The sequence below is a fragment of the Diplodia corticola genome (assembly GCF_001883845.1).
Source record: "Diplodia corticola strain CBS 112549 chromosome Unknown scaffold62, whole genome shotgun sequence".
Lineage (NCBI taxonomy): Eukaryota > Fungi > Ascomycota > Dothideomycetes > Botryosphaeriales > Botryosphaeriaceae > Diplodia > Diplodia corticola.
Genome location: NW_017971541.1, coordinates 191,811 through 209,786, shown reverse-complemented (window position 1 = coordinate 209,786; position 17,976 = coordinate 191,811). Strand labels below are relative to the sequence as shown.

The following is a 17,976-nucleotide window of genomic DNA, read 5'->3' as shown; positions in this document are numbered from 1 at the left end:
CTTCTGCTCCCCGAGCTCCGACTTTGGATTTACTTGTCGGACGTCCGACTGTCTGCAGCGTGTGCAGGACTGCGATTATGGAAAAACAAAAAAGAATTGCCAAGGAAAAAGGTGGTCAATGTCAAGGATGGAATAATCTCCTCCAGGCCTGGTATCTCGACGAAAAGGAAAGCTCTCCAGAATGTTTAGATGCATCTTGCGTAAATTTTGTGAAAGAACACTAGTAAAATTTGGGGTATCTCCAAGCCGTCCCAGACGCGCCTCCATGATATCTATGCTCCGGAAGGGGTGAGGGGTGGTTTGTTGCTCGTCGCTTGCGAGATGAGTCGAAGTAATTTCCTCCGCGAGCGGGGAAAGATTGGCGCAAAAAAAGGTGTAAAAGAGGTAAAAAGGACAGTAAAGGTTGGTGTTGAGGGAAGGGCAACAGACATTAAGCATCGTATGGAGCGCGGGTTTCCGGGGTGTAGTGAGGTAGGTAGGCAGGTGGATCGGGGTATAGAAACGTAACTCGTCAATGGGAGAGAAAATGGGTTGATGATTTTGTAGCAGCAAGACCTTTTCCCGCAAGACAGCTCAGACGACTCCAATCCGAATGCAGAAATGGTGAGACTCGCATCCATCAGGGTGGTGGCGAAGTGAAAAATGGTCGGCCCTCCGCCAGGAGGACGAGGAGAAGGCTATGGCTTTGGCTTTGGCTTTGGCTTCACACCCGTCACAGCAGGAGGTAGCCGGCACCGGCGACGATGGCCGCGAGGGCAGCATCGATCTTGAGCGACGAGGCGGCGCCGGTGGGGGGCGTGGGCGAGGCGGAGGCGGCGCCGGTTGCGCCAGCGACGGAGCCCGAGCCGGTGGCCTTGGCGCTGCTGACGAAGCCACCGGTGCCGAGCGGCGTGGTCGAGTTGCCGGCAGAGTAGACGACGGGCGTGGTGACGGGCGTGTTGGTGGCACTGACGGGGGTGGCACTGACGGGGGTGGCGCTGGAGGTGGCGACGACCGGGGTAGCAATCAGCTCGGTCGACGTCTCGAGCTCGGTGCTGGAGTAGTGCGTCTCGGTGACGACATGCAGCACGGTGCGGGTGCTGGTGAGGGTCGAGACGGACGTCGTCTGGTCGTCGGCGGCAGCGAGGCCGGACAGCAGGGCCATGGAGGCGGCAACGAGGCTGAAGGTCTTCATCGTGGTGGTGGTGGTTTTCTCGTGGGGATCCCGGGTGAGTGAGTTACTGGAGAGTGGCGCTTGTCGATTGACTGTTGTTGTTGTTTTTGTTGTTGTTGTTGTTCTTGTGGTGGTAAAAGAGTGACTGGCGCGAGCGCTGCTCAGAGCAGAAGTTCGGTCTGAATGAGCGACGAAGGCTTTGGAGCAATCGGAGGCAGAGAGCGACGCAACGAGCAGAAGCGTGGTGTTGAGGGCGAGGGCAGCATTTTAACTCGGCGGCGGTGAAATTGGGGCCAAGGCCGGCGACAGGCGCACAGGCCGAGTCGGTCTAGCGTGCCTGTTTAAGGTGCATCTGTGCGGTTTCATTCGCCGCCCAGCTGGCGGATTGTGGGGGGAGAGGAGGCTTGCAGGGGCCGGGCAGGCTTGAGCGGTTGTGCCCGCCGGCGCATGCGTCCGAGAGAGGGCTGATGTGCGCCCGGGAAATTGCACGCTGCTTCCTGGCGGCTCTTGCTCGTTGCGCGCAGTCTACACAATCTCACGCCAGCACAACAATCGCCCGGCAATCGCCCGCTAGCCCCCATCGCAGATGACGGCCAATATTGAGCTGAAATGCGCGCGCGACTGAAACGACATTGCGACACCCTCTGCCCCAGCTCTGCGACCAAGCGTGCCGGGCGGTGGGCGGTGTCACTTTGATTGCCGCCGTTTCCTGCTCGAGCCGACCGTCCCAGACCGGCTGCCTGCGACTGCCAAACTGCCAAACTGGGCCGAACCACCGGCTCATTTCCCTTGCGCCGCCGCCGTCTGTCTCGTGGCTCCCCGCGCTGCCTAATTGTCCCAATCCGCCCTGGTCTGCCTCTATCGTCATCTGCACCACCACCCTCAACTCCTCCAGTGCTGCTGCGCGCGCCGACGCCGCCGCCGCCACCCCACCAGACTGCCCGCTGGCTGCCCGCTGGCTGCCCGCCGGCTGCCCCTATCCGCGCTTTGTCGACCGAGTGCACCTGCAGCCCATCGTCAGCGTCTTGGCAGGCCCCGTGCCAGCGACCGCCCCGGAGGCTGCAGCGGGCGGTGAGGCCGCGGAGCCAATGCAGACGTGGGCGCAGGCGGCAGACGGCGGCCGGAGCGAGTCGGCGGATGTGGTCCTGCGGTCCTGTGGTCCCTTCTCCAGCTCCAACCCACCCAATTTCGCCGAGCGAATGCCCGTCAGTCCTCCGCCTGCCTGTCCCTGTCACGGGTTCCAGCATCAGCTTACCCGTCCGTGAGAGCGTGCCCAAGCCGCCTCCCCCTTTACGAGCGCCCCGGCTTCACGATCAAGCATCGCACGCCCAATCTCTTGGCCCACGACCATGACAGCAGTGGCGTCGCCCGCGCGCTCGCTCCCTCGAACCTGTGCGTCTCGCGGTCCAGCAAAACAAGGTGAGACATGGCTGCCGCTCGAGGGTCCAGTTGCCAGGCGTTCGGAGATCCCCCACAAGCCGCGCCCTATTTCGTTCTTATTTGCCTCATTGCCGGAGCCGTCAGCTGGCGCGCCGCTTGAGGTGGTGCTACGTGGTGACACCACATGCAGGTACGGCTGCGCTGGCTGTACATCCGTACATCCCGCACATCTGCATATCACGTCCTTCTCTTTCTCCTTGCGTCCGCCCTAGAATAGCACCCACGGGAATAGAAGGAATAGGGGCCGCCCGAGGGCGGTCCTGGGACGCTGTACCTGTCCATCGCTCCCTCCATCCGCAAACCCGTGGCACCCGTGGCACCCGATGCTCGGAACGATTCAGTTTTCAGCCCGTCGTGTCACACCGCCTGCGGCATCTGCAATAATCCTCGCTGCACAATCCCACATGATGAGCATGAAAAATTCCTCGACGCATAGGATTTGCAAATTGCGTCTTCGGAGCGAACAGGCCAAGCCAACGTCCATCCCCGGTTCCAGAACGCCTCTGAAGCCCGGCCCGAACAAGATAGCTCTGCCTTTCCTATAGTCTCGGTGGGGACCAGCACCGATGATCTCTATATCGCGAGTCCGCAAATCACTTCCCCAAAAGTGTCCAGATACGAGTAAGACGGCAGAGAGAACCGCCGACCAACACCGACCAACAACGTCCGCCTTAACCGCTCTTTCTTTTACCCGACTCTTGTCCAACGTGGTCATGAATTTCTCTCTCCCTCCCTCTCCTCGTCAGCTCCGCATTGTTCCGGCAAGGCCACCATCTGTCCACTTCGTCTCCTCTCACTGCAGCCGCGCGGCAGGGTGAAAGAGTGGCCACCGTTGTACAGCAGCCCACACGCGGCACAATGGTCATGACAACAATGCACACTTCTGGCCAGCTCGGCCCCGCCCAGCCCCGCTCAGCCCGGGTGTACCTACAGCAACCGCTGGCGCATGGCGCACCTAAACAGTAGTACTCCATGAGCATGCCACCACCTCAAGTGACTCACTCTATGGCGCCGCTCCTCACCGGATACAGCACGTGAAGCATGCACATGCGATAGGAATCATATCGAAAGCATGAAATATAAAAACAATGCAAACTAAAATAAGAATAAAACACGGGTGCGGTACCAGAAGCTCAGTCGAACGTGGCTCTTCCGAGCAGCTTATGCCATCGTTTAGCGTATGCAGCCGATGCGCGTATGTCTGAACTGTGCATCCCAGGGGATTGAGGGTGAGGAGAGAAGAAAAGACCAAAAAAGAACCATGCCATAAATGCACACACAGCGTGCCAGAAAGTGACCAGTGAAAGACACATCCCCATCACCCACATGGCAGGCGAGCCCATAATCCCCCAGCGCCCGCCCCATCATTTATCTCTTGCGTCGTGCGGAAAAGAACTCGAAACAGCAACGCGCATGTAAGGATGTACATCGGCTCTCCATGAGGCGTCAAAGATTGACTCGATTCGATACTCCTCCTCTCAACTAGCCAGCAGGCAGGCAGGCAGGCAGGCAGGCAGGCAGGCAGGCAGGCAAGGGCTCGTGCACGTGTCGTTCCACTTGCTGACCCGCTTGCTCGCGTGCCTGGCTCACCCCCGCGTGCGCATGTGTAACCCACAGACTGCAGCTCACAGTCTCAGTGAGCGGAGAGGAAGGAGGAGGGCCTTGCAGGTTGTTTGAACACAACGCACACATTGCAGCTGCCAGACGGACAGGCTGACAGGCAGACATACTTGCACATGATGCAGATCACACACACACTACCGTCAGGAAATCCATCATCCCGCCAGGTTCGATACGATACTTGTTTTTCTTTTTCTGGGGGGGTGTTGGTCTCCCCCCCCCCCCCCCCCCCCCCCCCCCGGTTGTCTCCCCCCCCCCCCCCCCCCCCCATCCTCGCCATTATGGCGTGATATGAGGTGCCATAGTTGATGAAAGCTCCTCACTGTTTGCGCGGTTGCAGGACACGCAGAGACACAGGTCGAATGAAGTGCGTTTCATACGGGTAGTGTCTTGATTTGAAGTAGCGAGAGGGTAAAGGGCCGAGAGCTTTGCAGAGGTGACGGACGAAAAGGATATATTCGAAATATGGGAGCGGCGTAATCCAGCCGGCTTTCTATTCAACCCGCTTCAAGACCAACACAGAGCACAGAAGAAACCATTGCATCAGGATCCCGAGAAGAGAAGACGAAAGGACAACCAGCGCCGCTCAGGAAGAACTCGTTGCCCGTACGAAAAAAAAAAAAAAACACCAACAATATTCCGTCCAAGCGCATCACCCACCAGGACCAAGCCAGCTAAAACCACAAGATAACGCACATAAACAAACCTTCCACGGCCCTCACAACTGTTCAACATCATAGATCATTCTTCCCCACCCCTCCTCCTTCTCCCTCACTTGTTGCATCGCAAGCCAGCTTCAAAAAGTCCCGTATCCTACTTCCTATAGCTATCCAGCTACTTTGCATCCTCCAGGATCATCTACCTCCCTCCCCTCCTCCAGTCCCGCCTCCCCATCTCCTCATCATGTGCACACGTTCAGATTGGTATCTACCCACCCCATCTACAGACTACAGTAATATCCAAAGAGCAAGAAATGGTGGATGGGGGGGACAGACAGGCCACAAGAAGCATTTCGGAAGCTATCGATTCCACGCCCCTCACACCCGTTCACCTAGAATCCGAAAAAAAAAAGGCGGACGGACGGGCGGACAGACGGACAGACGGGACGACGGAGGCGAAAATACAGGAAAGCACAGCACCTTCTTCCCTCCCCTCCCCAGAAGAAAACCAAGGGCATGACGAAAGAGAGAAGGAAGTCAAAAGGCGCAGCAGCACAGCAATATAAACACCACAGTGATTCATAACATAATCAGCACAGCCAACAACTATTCGCACTACAGACCAAGGGGTGGTGGGCATCATCATCGACGTACGGGAAGCAGCGAAGCAGAAGAGGTAGAAGAAGGGACAAACAAAAAAAAAAGAAAGTGAGAAGTCCATACGTAAGCAGCCAAAATCCCGACTGGTCTAACGGAAGGGGTAGTAGTAGTAGTAATAAAAGGAAGAAAAGTATCATCAAGAGAAAGAAGAAGAAAAGAAAGCAAACAAAAAAACCAGGTAAGTTGTCATTGAAAACTCCACCAGCTCCCGTGCAATGGCAAAAACAAAAAAAAAAGGGAAAGAGAAAAAAACGTATGTTACGAACCCTTCCCTACCAACCAAAAGCTAATAAAAGCAGCCCGCCGCGCGCCCATCAGAATGCTTGCTTGCAAAAAAAGAAAAGAAAAAAAAAGGCCCCCACCACTAATTACTCCCTACCCCATGTTTCCCTACTAACCGATTGTGCATATCGGACAGGTATCGATTGCAACGCCCGCCACCGGGCAAGCCGCCTTCGTTTGCAAAGTGGATTCCCCCAATTCTCCGCCTCTCTCCGGAATGAAGCCCGTATGGGTATCGCTCTTGGCTCTCTGTTGTTGCCGGTTCCCTTCCCCAGCTCTTGTGTGTATGTGTGTGGGTCCCTTGGTCGGTCGGCCGGGGCCCGACGACGCACGAGCGTTCTTCGAAGGTGGTAGAAGAAGAAATCCAATGCAATACGGGGGAACACAGACACCGGGACGCCCGTGCTCTCCTCACCATCACAGGGAGATCATCAACAGCGAAGAGATGATCTTCTCTGAAATGCCCTCCATAGCCTCCCCCCCCGTCAAGCTTTCGCGGTCCACCGCAGTCCACTCTCGCTCGCACTTTCCCTTCCCCACCCCTGAACTTTCCCGAACCGCCCCCCCATACCGGTATAGATTTCTTTTTATATTTTCCGCACATTCCTCTCCACAGTCAGGTCTTTCCTCCCCCTCTGTCGCTCGTCTCCAGTATCAGTCTCGTTGTCGATCGTCGATCCCTCAAAGGAAGCCCGGTCCGCGATGGCCGACCCCTGAAAGAATGATAAGGGGTAGGTTGCATGAATATAGTCGGTTAAGAGAGAGAGGGGGGCAACGCAGCAACGTCGCAGAGCAAAGAACAGCAGCAGCGAGGTAGCCGATGCTAGCCGGTAGCCGCGGATGCTGAAACTGTTCGAGCTTTGGTTTTTTCTTTTTTTTTGACCGTGCTGGTTTCTCTTCTCTCCTTGGCAATCGGTAGGAGGTACGTCATGCATCCAATCTCCACTACTCTTGTCCCTTGGCAATCGTTATTCCCACCTCCGCTCTCGCGCTCTCACTCTCCCTCCGGCAGCTCGTTTCTTTCCCAAATCCTGCGACATATCTCCTCAATCTCGTCCTTCTCCGCCGCCACCCGGTCCTGCGGCGAGTCTCCCCGGCCCGGCAGATCGAAACTGACGCGCGCTCTCCTCGCCGCCGCCACCGCTTCCGTCACGCTCGTCGGCGTGCCCCGCTCGCGATCCATCCCCTCGCCGGCACTCGACGCCCTGAGGCTGTGCTGGCGCACCAGGCCGCTGACGCCCGCGTCCGGTCCGGGCCCGGCGTTCGTGCTCGGCCGTTGCTGCTGCGCGCCGCCGGACTTGACCGACAGGGAATTGCGATTCTTGCGCGGGCTCGATGGGATCTCGGCGAGGCGGGCTATGGCGTCGGCAACAGGGTTCCGGAAGCGCCGTACGACCTTGTACTCCGACGCGGCTTCATCAAAACGGCGGAGCAGTTCCCTGTCGATGACGACTTCTCCCGAGGGCGTATACGTTACACCGGCAGGGTACAGCTGCGAGGTTGAGTGGCCATTGCGGGGCAGGTATTCCTTTTGCTGGGGTTCAATGTTGGAGCTGGCGCGCTGCAGCCATAGTTTTTGTTGAGTCCGGGAAGGATGGAGATCGGTTGGAGTAGCGGTGCCGGAGGAGACGTGGCGGCGGTGCTTGGTTGAAGGCTCCCTGTCAGACATGTTGGGAACGGATTTGTTGCGCTTGCCGGGCGTGAGTTCACCACCAGAGCCCTTGGGATGGTGCGGCAAAATGCTGCTGTCCCGGGGCGTGCCGGAGGAGCCATCGCCGTCAATGAAGCGCGAGACTGCTTCCTTGTTGCCGCCTGGTGTATCTATCATTGTAGATCCGGTGGAATGGCTGAGCGAGCGCGCGTCGTGCGAGTCGGAGACGACGGTGGCGGAGACGTCCGAGACCTGGGGCCGCAAGCTGTGCGAGGCACTCCGCTGCAGGATGCGCGAGGTTATCATGTCGGCATCGGGGAGGTTGGGCTGGTGGTATGAGCTGGCTCCATTGATCTGGTTACTGCTGTAAGTCACCCGATCCGCATCCCGACGGCTGTTGGGCGACCCCGGGTGGGACGTCGAACGCGAGTGCGGCTGAGTGTGCGCCCGGCGCTTGGGTGCATCGGTCTCGGTCGACTCGTCGGTGTCGGTGTCGGTGTCGGTGTCGGTGTCGTCGTCGCTGGCGGCCTGCTGCTGCTGTTGCTGCTGTTGCTGCGACTGCTGCTGCTTCTTCTTCTGTTGCTGCTGCTTCTGCTGCTGCTGTTGTTGTTGCTGCTGCTGCTGCTGCGCGGAGAAGGCTTGCTTGTGCGGGTCGAGCACGACCGAGTTCTGGCGGGTGTTGGAGCGAGTGGTGGCGGGCGACTGCGAGGCGCTCTCCTCGGTCCAGTCATTGTCGTCCTCGCTGCCGTCGTCAGCGCCTAGATTGAAGCGCACGGCGGGGTGGTCGGGCTCGGGCTCGGGCGAGACCTGGCGGCTGCGCTGCTTGTGGGCACGCTTCAATGTCTCGAGGTCGCTGCTGGTGCGGTGCTTGTGCATGCTCTTGGTGGACATCTGGCGCGGCAGATGGCTGCTGGAGTGGTTCTTCTTCAGCACGGCATGCGACGTGTTGCGCGGCACGGCGGAGGCAGTGGCATTGCGCTTTAAGCCAGGGCGGACGGCCTGGACTTCTGCTGGCACCGGGGTGGAGCTACCCGACAGGGTGCGCTGATGATTTCTCGTGCTGCCGTCGCCCGTCTGCGGGCGCTGGGCGCCTGCCTTGGACAGGTTTTTATAGGAGGGGTTGCGCGGACCCATGCGGCCGTGGCCAACGACATGTCGCTGGGCTTTATGCTGCTTGTTGGGATACTGCTGGACGCTCTGCTGGCCGTCGGACGGGGATTGCGAGACGTGCGACTGCGACGACTGGTTGCGCTTGGGGCCTGCAGGGCGCCTCGGCGGCTGTTCCGGCGACGGCATTCTTGCTTTTGCTCTCGCAGGCTGCGGCTAAAGGACTCGCTGACGCGCACCCTCGGGGTGGCGGGTGGAGGCAAAGGGAGGCGGGCGGGCGGGCGGGCAGGCAGGCTCTGACGGCGCGGGCTTGCGGGGGGCGCAGGCGTATCGATGAGGCCCAGGGCTGGAGCTGCTTCTGATGGCGCCGCAGCTGGCCATACGCGTCAATTGGTGAGAGAGAGGGGGGCCTCGGCGGCCGGACACGCGAGTGGAGGAGGAGGTTCGCTGGCAGCCGGTCGTGCAGGCGGTCAGGCTCGTCAGAATCGAAGCTGAGCTGTTACGACTACCGTCATTGGACAGCCGCGCCCAACCAAGGGCCGCTATCAGAGCCGCCGTCTCCCTTCGCTCTCCCTTCGCTCGCGACTTCGCCCGCGACTTCGCCCGCCAGCCCTCGCCAGCTGCTGCCAAAGGTACCCGCGCCCCGGCTGCCCACACCCCCCGGCACCGCTCTCGCCCCCGCATTTAGCCTCGCGCGCATGAATGGCGGCCGCCGTCGGAACGCTGCAGCCTGGGCGGGACCGCGCTGCAGTCAGCCGGCCGTCGCTCCGGCCCTCCGCTCCCCAGCACTAAATCATCATTGCAACCTATTTCATTCCGTGCCGCCCGCTATCTACGCCTGCACCTTCAGCTACCTGATTCCTTCTGTCTCTGCCTCGTATAACCCTAAGCAGATAGCGTACGTATCGGACTGTGCCAAACTCTCTGTCTCTCCTAATCTTCCCATGACATGTGATTGCTTGGATGCGAAATGCCGTGCCCACCGAACCAGCATCTTCCAGCAACGAGAGCACCGACGCCTTGTAACATGTACAGCATTAGTGGCCAGACGCCTGCACGGCCGTTAAACAGCCCACGCGACATGAGCCGCAGTGCCGGTATTCGTGTCCCGCAATCAACCAAACAAGGCCTGTGCATGCACCCACCCGTGCACGCCGTGGCCTCGTGAAACCCCATCTGTCCGCAACTGTCTTCGTTCTTCACCGACGCTCAATACGGCATCATGCAAGCCGTATCGCTCTCCATATACGGCCGCGTCTGCCTGATGGGCACATCAAAACGGCTTGCGATCCTCTTCAAAGTCTCCTTCACTGGGCTGTTTTCCTCCGCTGGGCCGCTATCTTTGGGCACGCCGGATGGATACAGGAGGCTGCTGCCGTCCTCGGCTTCTTCCGGGTTTGCATCCTCCGTCCGGTCACTGAGGTTTGTTGCAGCATCTTCAGAAACGATCCTGGCTCCCTTCACCATGTTCGCTCGCCCATTGGATTGACGCACGCCTCCGTCGAGCTTGCTCTTATCGGTATCTTGTTCGACTTTCAACTCTAGATCGGGACGCCGCATGCCGTCGACGCAACCGAAGGAGGTCCACGACGAATCCGAATCAGAGCTGGCATCGTTGCTATAGAAACGACGGTGGAGTCCATTCAAGACTGCGCGGTAGCTTGGAGGAGTGCTGGGAGCAGGAAGAGCGCGCTGCGAGCCGTCAGAAAGGCGGAGCGTGCGGCGACGGCTGGACGCTGACCAGCGGCGGTCGATGGAAGCCAGCTGCTCCTCTTCGTGCGGATCAGTAGTCTGGGAAATGGATCGAGATCGAGAAGCAGAACCCTGGGCTGACGGAGTTCTGAGCCAGGTCATGAGGTCCGAGGGCGATCTCGCGAGCTTCCTTCCCAAGGATGACGAGAAGGACGAACTTTTCATGCGCCGCAGTGGCTCGCCGTCGGACCTCATTCGGGTCTCTGGGGTAGTGGGAATCTGCTCAAATGCGGACCAGTCGCCCGCCGACAACGGATCTGAGCAGCGATGAGTATTGGCGGCGGGAATGTCAAGGGTTGAGTGGGCTGTGAGGTTGTACATGGACTGGGCGTGTAGTGAGTCTTCGACCCAAGCCTCTACATCTCGCAGGCGCATGGTTGAAGGCTTGAGTGTGGCGTCGAGGTAAGCTTGCGCACCTTGTAGTGCGGCAGAGGTGGGCCTGGGAGGTCTCTGAGGATTGCTACGCCTCTTCAGCGCGGCTACCTCGGTTGCTGAGTGGCGTGGGCTCGAGCCAGCAGAACTTCCAGGTGGAAGAGCGTCTTGCCTGTCGTAGCGCCGGTCATGGGATTGGAGGATGAGGCCGAAAGTAGCTTCGAGTGAGGGTTCAGGGTGAGCAAGAGCTGAGCGGACTGGCTGAGCTGGGGCTGGCTCCGGACTGCTGGCGGCTGGGGGTGAACGGGGTGAGGGAGGCGAGCGCGGTGGCGGCGAGGCGCTGAAGCGGACGGCGGGCATGATGGGCAATTAGGCAACGACTGCTAGAATGTATCGTGAGTGGGCGGCTAGTAGGGTCTCATGACAGTAGGGTTCGGCCGACGAGTTGGTGAGGATGGATGAAGTCGAGGAAGGAGCATTCGCTGGGAAAGTGCATGTGCAGCCAACACGTGAAGGCTAGCTGCTCGCGCGACGCGTCTCCGCGAAATGGGAAAGTTGCACAGGCTGCGTGTGAGGAAAGAGCGGGTGCCACCCGGGAGCCCTGAGGAACACCGCTTCACAAACCCCGACTTCTTCGCGCTTGCAAGCTGCCGCTAGGCCCCGTCGGAACCCCCTCACGGCTCCTTCTTGATCTGTCTCCCACTCAACCAAACATTTCCTCTGCCAACGTGGCCTCCAGGTCTGCGCCTTGCCGCACGCCTCCGTTGACGCCACCAGCGACCAGATTGTACAGTTGTGCAACCCGCGTCTAAAAACAGACTCAATGTCCCACTTGCCCTCAGCGGGGCTCACCAGACTTGTTCGTCCCCGTTCCTCTTTTCTCTCTTACGTTCATCTGCTTTATATCACCGCCTTCGAGTGTTGCTGGAGACCTTCTAAAGGAAAGATCCAAACAACCCTCGTACTTCCGGCAGAGGCATAGTAATAAGTACGATCAAGTGACTACGCGGGACAATTCAAACGAGGTCTGTGAATCAGCCACATTGACGTTGCTCGTTTGTGCCTTCGTATGGTTACTTGTCCAGTTTCGAGCTCAAAGACGCTTTCATGCTAGGGCAATATGTTGGGCCAACACTTCAAAATGGACACAACACTGGATTGTGTGAGCCAAAAGTCTGTCGCTAAAGCCATCAATCTGGAACTTCCCCATCCTGGGTTGGCAACCTAGCCCCCCACCCCGGACCCTGCATTTGTTAACAGAATCATTTCGCTTCTGGCAACGGCTGTCAAGACCTCGAATCGAGAGAGAGCTATGGAAAAGGCTGACGGCAAAGTGTATGCTAATATGAAGGGAGAAGAACTTTGCACTGGAGAACACATCAATGACGAGCTCTACGTGGACCATATTTAGAGCGGTGAGAGAATCCAAACCCTTGGTAAAGAGAGTGGCACATACATGCGGCAAGTGGGCTTTCGCTCAGAGGGGTTTACAGGGTGGAAAAAGTACTTGTAGCAATTAGCAGAGTACTACCAGGAGGCTATGCACCTGCGGAAGAAATAGGGAGGAATTCTTAGAAGCTTCAAGAAGAACATCGATAACCAATAGGACGCCCTCTACAACACTCTAACTTCTACCGAAGATTCGGGACTCTCGAGGATCAATCAGCGCATTCGAGAGCACAATGAGCGCGATCCCACACAAAATAAATTACGGCAAGGGAGGCTCGTGGACGACTTCCAGAACAACTTAGAGTGCCAATCGAGCAATCCTGAAACCTCTGCGCTGAACAAGGCCACGAGGACTTCCTTGGGTATCTAAACCAACAACAGCACTCCACCACAATGTCCTTGAAGAGTCAACCGAGGTGCATATTCTGGCGGAAACAAGCGGCGCTATGGTGCTGCGATTGTGTGAACACGACAGTTTATGGCCGAACCACCTCAACCTTGGTGTGCAGTTTGCTTTAGGGAACGCGGAAAGAAACAGAAGCGCGTCCAATCGAAGAGAACGCGGAACTATTCCCAATGCCCGGCGTGTAAGGAAGCTTATCATCGAGCATGCCTGGTAGAATGGCGGAATGGAAAGCCGGAGTTTGACTGCCCCATATGTTGGCCAAAACCGAGGAAAAGTATAATAATCAAACTCCTCGTAGGATATCCTGCTGACTAGTATGACTTCATGGCTTCTTGCAGTCCTGGTTCCCTTTTTCTTCTTCGAAAACTACTCCATAAGGACCCAACAATTACTTCACCAACACCATCCATCACACCAACAATAATCCTTCCCGCAATTACCTCCCCTACGTACAAAGCTGAACGGGGACCCTCACCGACACAGACGCAAACGCCGAAACCGTAACCGCAACATCCAACCGATACGTCCGCTCCACCAAACACGACCGAAACGTCGGCACGAGCGCCTTCCCCCCCGCCGGATACTCGACCGGAATCTGCAGCCGGAGCAAAAAATACGGGCCGCCCCCGACGTACGCGCTCGACGGTGCCACCACCACGCCCGCCTCCGCCGCCTCCGCCTCCTCCTCCTCCTCGCACCGCCGCCACCGCGCCCCGGACACGCGCAACGAAGGCAGCGCCACGGCTTCCGACCACGACCGCTCCTGCTCCTGCTCCTGCTCCCGCTCCTGCTGCTGACCACCACCGCCGCCGCCGCCACCGCCATCCGCCGAGCCCGCTGCTCGCCGAAACACCGTCGTCGTCGCTTGCAGCGTGCGCTTGACGTCTTTCAATGGCGGGGGTTCAGCACCTGGCGACGACGACGACGACGACGGCGCGGGATCGAAGCGTAGGAGTAGAGTTATTGTTGTTGGCGCCCGGCACTTGGTGCGCAAGCCGCCCCTGAGCGCGCTGGGTTGTTGGGATGCTTGTAGGACGAGGCAGCCGCTCGTGCTGGTGGTGGTGGTGGTGCTGCTACTGCTGCTGCCCCTGGTGTTGAAGATGGAGGACCACGACGACAACAGCGGGTTTTGTTTGATGTGTTTTTCGTGGCGGAGACGGTATTCGGATGATGACGACGACGACGACGACGACGACGACGAGGAAAAGAGGAAGAGGGGCGGAGACTCGGGGAAGTCGGGGACGACGCAGATTCTGCGGGAGGTTTTGGCGAGGGCCGGGCTGGTGCTGGTGCTGCTGCTGCTGCTCTTGCGGTACGCTAGCTTTGCGTGGATGGTGTACGACACGCGAGCCATGTCGGGGGTTGGGTCGTCCAGGGTGTCTCGGTTGTGGGTTTTCCAGCGGTGGGCGCCGCCCATGGTGGGCGGTGGGAGGAGGTGGTCCTCGAGACTGGTGTTGTTGTTGTTGTGGCGGCACGGGCAGGAGCTGGGCAGGAGCCGGTCTGGCACGACGAAGTTGAAGGCGAAGGAGTGAGGGTGGGCTGCTTTGAGGATCGTGCCGCGCGGGTTCGTTTTGAAGGGTTGTCGTAGATGCAGGAAGCGTTTGTTGGTGGGGAAGGTCATGCTGGGCGCTATTGGAGAGGCGCCGAAGTTGTCGAAGTGGGTTTGAGTGTCGCCTGCGAGGAGTGTCAGTGTTCTGTGTGGAAAGCTTGTCCGATAGCTGTCTATTGGCCACTGACCAATGAGGGATATATCCAGATCGTCTACGTGAATGTCTTTGGCAGCAGTGACCAGGACTTCGCCAACCAGTTCATCTTTGGTAGTATACAGCTCTGGGATCGAGCCGCTGCCTGTGCTTTTCAAGTTGATGGATATGTTCACCATGCTTTTGGCGGTATTAGAGAATCTCGAAGTGATAGCGAGCCAGGGAAACTGTTGGACTAGAGAGCGGAGAGTGACTGTAGGAATATCATCACCGGAAGTTGGAGAATTAAATAGCATTCATCGATGACATGTCACCGGTCTTTTGCGGCACTCCAGCCCGAGCAGATGACTGGCACCTCCGTGGATCCCGCTTCCGCTTAACGTTAGGGAAAACCTCGCTTGCGCAGCGGACTCCGCATCTCTAGGTCCGCCTATACTTAACGTTAGGGACATAAAGTTCCCGGCGTGACAGAATTCAATTTTCAATAACGCACCGCTATCTCGCCCGGCCGGTGTGTGTGACAAATGTCTATGCCCACGCGCTGGCATTCTTTCCAGTCATACTTGCAGTGGTACTAGCGTCGGTCTAGTCAAGCAGTGACGCATTCAAACGCCCTCGCAACCCTCAACACGACGGACGCCCTACCGGTGACAAGTGGGGCCAGCCAGAAACCCCGCGAGCTGCGCATGGGGGGGGGGCGTGGAGAAATGCCTGCCTGCTCCCCTCCCCTCCCCTCCCCGTCGCTACAACCCCCCAACCTTCCCCTCGGGCCAAAAGTCCACCGCCATCGGAAGTCTCGGCTGCACCGGCGCCCTCCTCCTCGCCCTGCTCGCACTCCCGCTCCACGCCGTCTCATTGAAGCCAGTATACTCGCTCACGCTGGGCGGCAGATCCTCGACCCTCGTCCCCCACTTGCTCTCGTTCCGGCCCAGCGTCAGCACCAGCTCCTTCCCCTCGGTGAAGAAGCTGTGATCGACCCAGTTCCGCGTGTAGTCGACGCCGTCCAGCGTGGCGCTCTGGATATAGATGGCCTCGTACGTGGGATCGAAGCCGACGTTGCGCACGCGGGCCGTCTTGTTCGTGACGGGGCTGGTGACGTTGACGTCCTCGAAGAAGGGCGGCACGATCAGGTAGACGTCCTGGCCGGGGTTGGGGAACAGGCCGAGCATGGCGAAGGCGACGAAGGCGCCGCCGGTGCCGCTGTCGTCGTTGCCGGGCAGGCCGCCGGGGGTGGTGCCGAAGAAGCCCGGGATGTAGTAGTGGGCGCGGCGGGCGGACAGGGCGGGGCGGCCGGCGTAGTGGTACTGGAAGACGGTGAGGAAGCTCGGCTCGTTGCCGATGTAGGTGATGTTGGCGTCGTGCAGGTGGTCGAGGCGGCGGACGAAGGCGGCGGGCCCGCCGAAGGAGGCGATGAGGGCGGCCTGGTCGTGCGGGACGAAGAAGGCGTACTCCCAGATGGACGACTCGAACGTCTCGCCCGCCGTGTTCTGCAGCGAGCACACGCTGTCCGGGAAGGGGTCGATGTTGGAGCAGCGCAGCGGGTCCTGGAAGCCCCAGGTGCCGTTGAGGTAGCGGGGCTGGAAGAAGCCGACGAAGCCCGTGTCGGTGCCGTTGAGGAAGGACGTCTGGTTGGGCTGGAAGAGGTTCTTCCAGTTGCTGCTGCGGTCCGTGTACTTGTCGACGTCGGCGGCGCCGCGGTCGAGGCGGGCGGCGAGGCTGGCGATGGTGAAGTCGTTGTACGAGTACTCGAGGGTGCGCGAGATGCTGCGCGTCATGGTGCCGAAGCCCTTGTAGTCGAAGTCCTGCACGGGGATGTAGCCCAGCGTCTTCCAGCTGTCGAGCCCGCCGCGGCCCTGGCAGCACCAGTCGTACGGCTCGTCTTCTGCGTCCTTCACCACGGCTGCATACGCGTCGTCCCAGTCGATGCCGTCGCGCAGCCCCTTGAGGTAGGCGTCGGTGAGGACCACGTCCGCGTTGGAGCCGCCCTGGGTGTAGCCCTTGTTCAGACTCATCCTGCACCGTGTCAGCTCGAACCCGCCCCGCACGCACCCCCTGGATTGGACTCACCGGCAGTCAGGAAGCCAGCCAACGTGGCGGTACGTGTCGATCAAAGAGCGCACGATGCGGGTGACCTGCTCAGGATCCACGATGGTCAGGAACGGCAGCTGCGAGCGGAACAGATCCCAGATGCAATAGAGCGAGTCGAAATACGGCTCGTCGCTCGTCCACAGCGGGTTCTCGCCCGTGTAGTCCTGAGGGTTGACAAAGACGCGGTAGATGCCGCTGTAGAAGTTGACGAGCAGGTCCCGGTCGACGCCGTTGGGGTTGACCTGGACCGGGCTGAGCTTCTGCCTCCACTCCTCGACCGCTCCGTCCTGGGTGCCTTGGAAGTCAAAGTCGGCCATCTCCGACTCGGCATTGCTGCAGGCCTGCTCCTCGCTGATTAAGCTGACGCCCACCCGCGCCAGCACTGCCTGCTCTCCGGGATCGTCGAAGCGGATGAAGCCACCTCCCGGGAGGGGATATCCGTTGATGGACCGGGATATGGTCAGGTTCTTGACCGATGTGCTGGCCCTGCTGTTCACAAAAATCCCGTTGTCACGCACATTGGCCCCCTGGAAATCGGCACAGAAGTACGCGACGTAGTTGCCTTGTCCGAAGCTGGGGAGAAACCGGGCGTTTCCCTTCATCCTGCCCGTGTCGGCGTCGACGGTGATGGTCCCATTGTCCTGGCGCGAGTCTGAGAGATCGGTCAAATCCATAAGAATCAGCGGGCTTGGAGCGCCACCGTCGGGGCCAGAAGAAGGAAAGCTGAAGCGGAACAGGTTCGTGTGTGCTGCAGCAGTCATCTCGACTTGGATACCACTGTCCAGGGTTACGGAAAAGTATCCGGGACTGGCTTTCACCGAATCGTTGGCGAACTGGGTCCTCCTGGCCTTTTTTGGGAACACACAGTTATCGATGTCGTCGCCTGGGCAGCTGGTGTACGGGAAGAGAGCAAACAAGCCGAGCGAAGGGCTCCCTCCGGTTCCGGAATCGTGCATCTGGGAGAAGCCAGTGATGTTGGCTCCGTCGGTGGTGAAACCGCCCTGGTTACTCTCCGAGTCCGTGTCGGCCACTGCTTTGGCCTTGGGGGTTGCTCAGCATTAGGCGAAAGTAGGTGGCGCGCCAATGACAGCGCCTTCTCCGCAGACGTCTGCCAAAGGAAGACCTACCATGCCAAAGGGACGAGTTGCACCCGGGAACACATTTCCTGAGCATCGTTAATGGGCTTATTATTTTCCAGCATACTCAAACATACCTCCGTTGCTGCTCCCAATCAACTGGTCAACGTACTGGAGAGCATCGTCCTGGGCGCGCACGGGGGCGGTACTGAGGTAGGCTAGCGAAAGAGCGAAGATGTGCTTGAGACGCATGGTGGGAAGCATGAACGAGAGAGCGGTGCTTCTCAGTGCCCCGGGTCAACGGGCTTGCCTGACGACGTGAGAGAGGCGGGTCAGCTAAATATCATCACCAGGCCCGGGGAAAGACGGTCAGTTTAAATGCACCCGCATGGAGCACAGACGCTGCATGGCATGGGGCCCGGTGCATGTCCAGGCGGCTCAGCGTATACCTTGCAGTCGGCACCAATCTACACCTTCGAGCCGGGTCAAGGCCTGTACTCGTCGGCGCATTGTCAGTCTTCATCTCCGGCCGTTGCCGCGGCGTGTTGAGCCTGGAAG

The 17,976-nt window shown here is 59.1% G+C and overlaps 5 protein-coding genes across 5 annotated transcripts; all 5 read right to left on the bottom strand.

Annotated features, from left to right (window-relative positions):
- Positions 1-712: 712 nt before the first annotated feature.
- BKCO1_6200060 (mucin-5ac-like) lies at positions 713-1,174 on the bottom strand (the record flags this gene model as incomplete). The annotated part of the gene is made up of 1 exon (XM_020278100.1): positions 713-1,174. The coding sequence occupies one exon, from the start codon at positions 1,172-1,174 to the stop codon at positions 713-715; it is 462 nt and encodes a 153-aa protein (XP_020126588.1).
- Positions 1,175-6,808: 5,634 nt separating this feature from the next.
- Positions 6,809-8,761, bottom strand: BKCO1_6200059 (uncharacterized protein; the record flags this gene model as incomplete). Its single annotated transcript, XM_020278098.1, has 1 exon — positions 6,809-8,761. One exon carries the CDS (start codon positions 8,759-8,761, stop codon positions 6,809-6,811), a length of 1,953 nt encoding a protein of 650 aa, XP_020126620.1.
- Positions 8,762-9,781: 1,020 nt separating this feature from the next.
- On the bottom strand, positions 9,782-11,056 carry BKCO1_6200058 (uncharacterized protein; the record flags this gene model as incomplete). Its single annotated transcript, XM_020278097.1, has 1 exon — positions 9,782-11,056. The coding sequence occupies one exon, from the start codon at positions 11,054-11,056 to the stop codon at positions 9,782-9,784; it is 1,275 nt and encodes a 424-aa protein (XP_020126619.1).
- A 1,940-nt stretch (positions 11,057-12,996) lies between these two features.
- On the bottom strand, positions 12,997-14,433 carry BKCO1_6200057 (arrestin (or s-antigen) n-terminal domain protein; the record flags this gene model as incomplete). Its single annotated transcript, XM_020278096.1, has 2 exons — positions 12,997-14,225; positions 14,289-14,433. The coding sequence occupies 2 exons, from the start codon at positions 14,431-14,433 to the stop codon at positions 12,997-12,999; spliced, it is 1,374 nt and encodes a 457-aa protein (XP_020126618.1).
- Positions 14,434-14,997: 564 nt separating this feature from the next.
- BKCO1_6200056 (alpha-mannosidase family protein) lies at positions 14,998-17,670 on the bottom strand (the record flags this gene model as incomplete). Its single annotated transcript, XM_020278095.1, has 4 exons — positions 14,998-16,267; positions 16,322-17,382; positions 17,470-17,507; positions 17,556-17,670. 4 exons carry the CDS (start codon positions 17,668-17,670, stop codon positions 14,998-15,000), a joined length of 2,484 nt encoding a protein of 827 aa, XP_020126617.1.
- Positions 17,671-17,976: the final 306 nt, after the last annotated feature.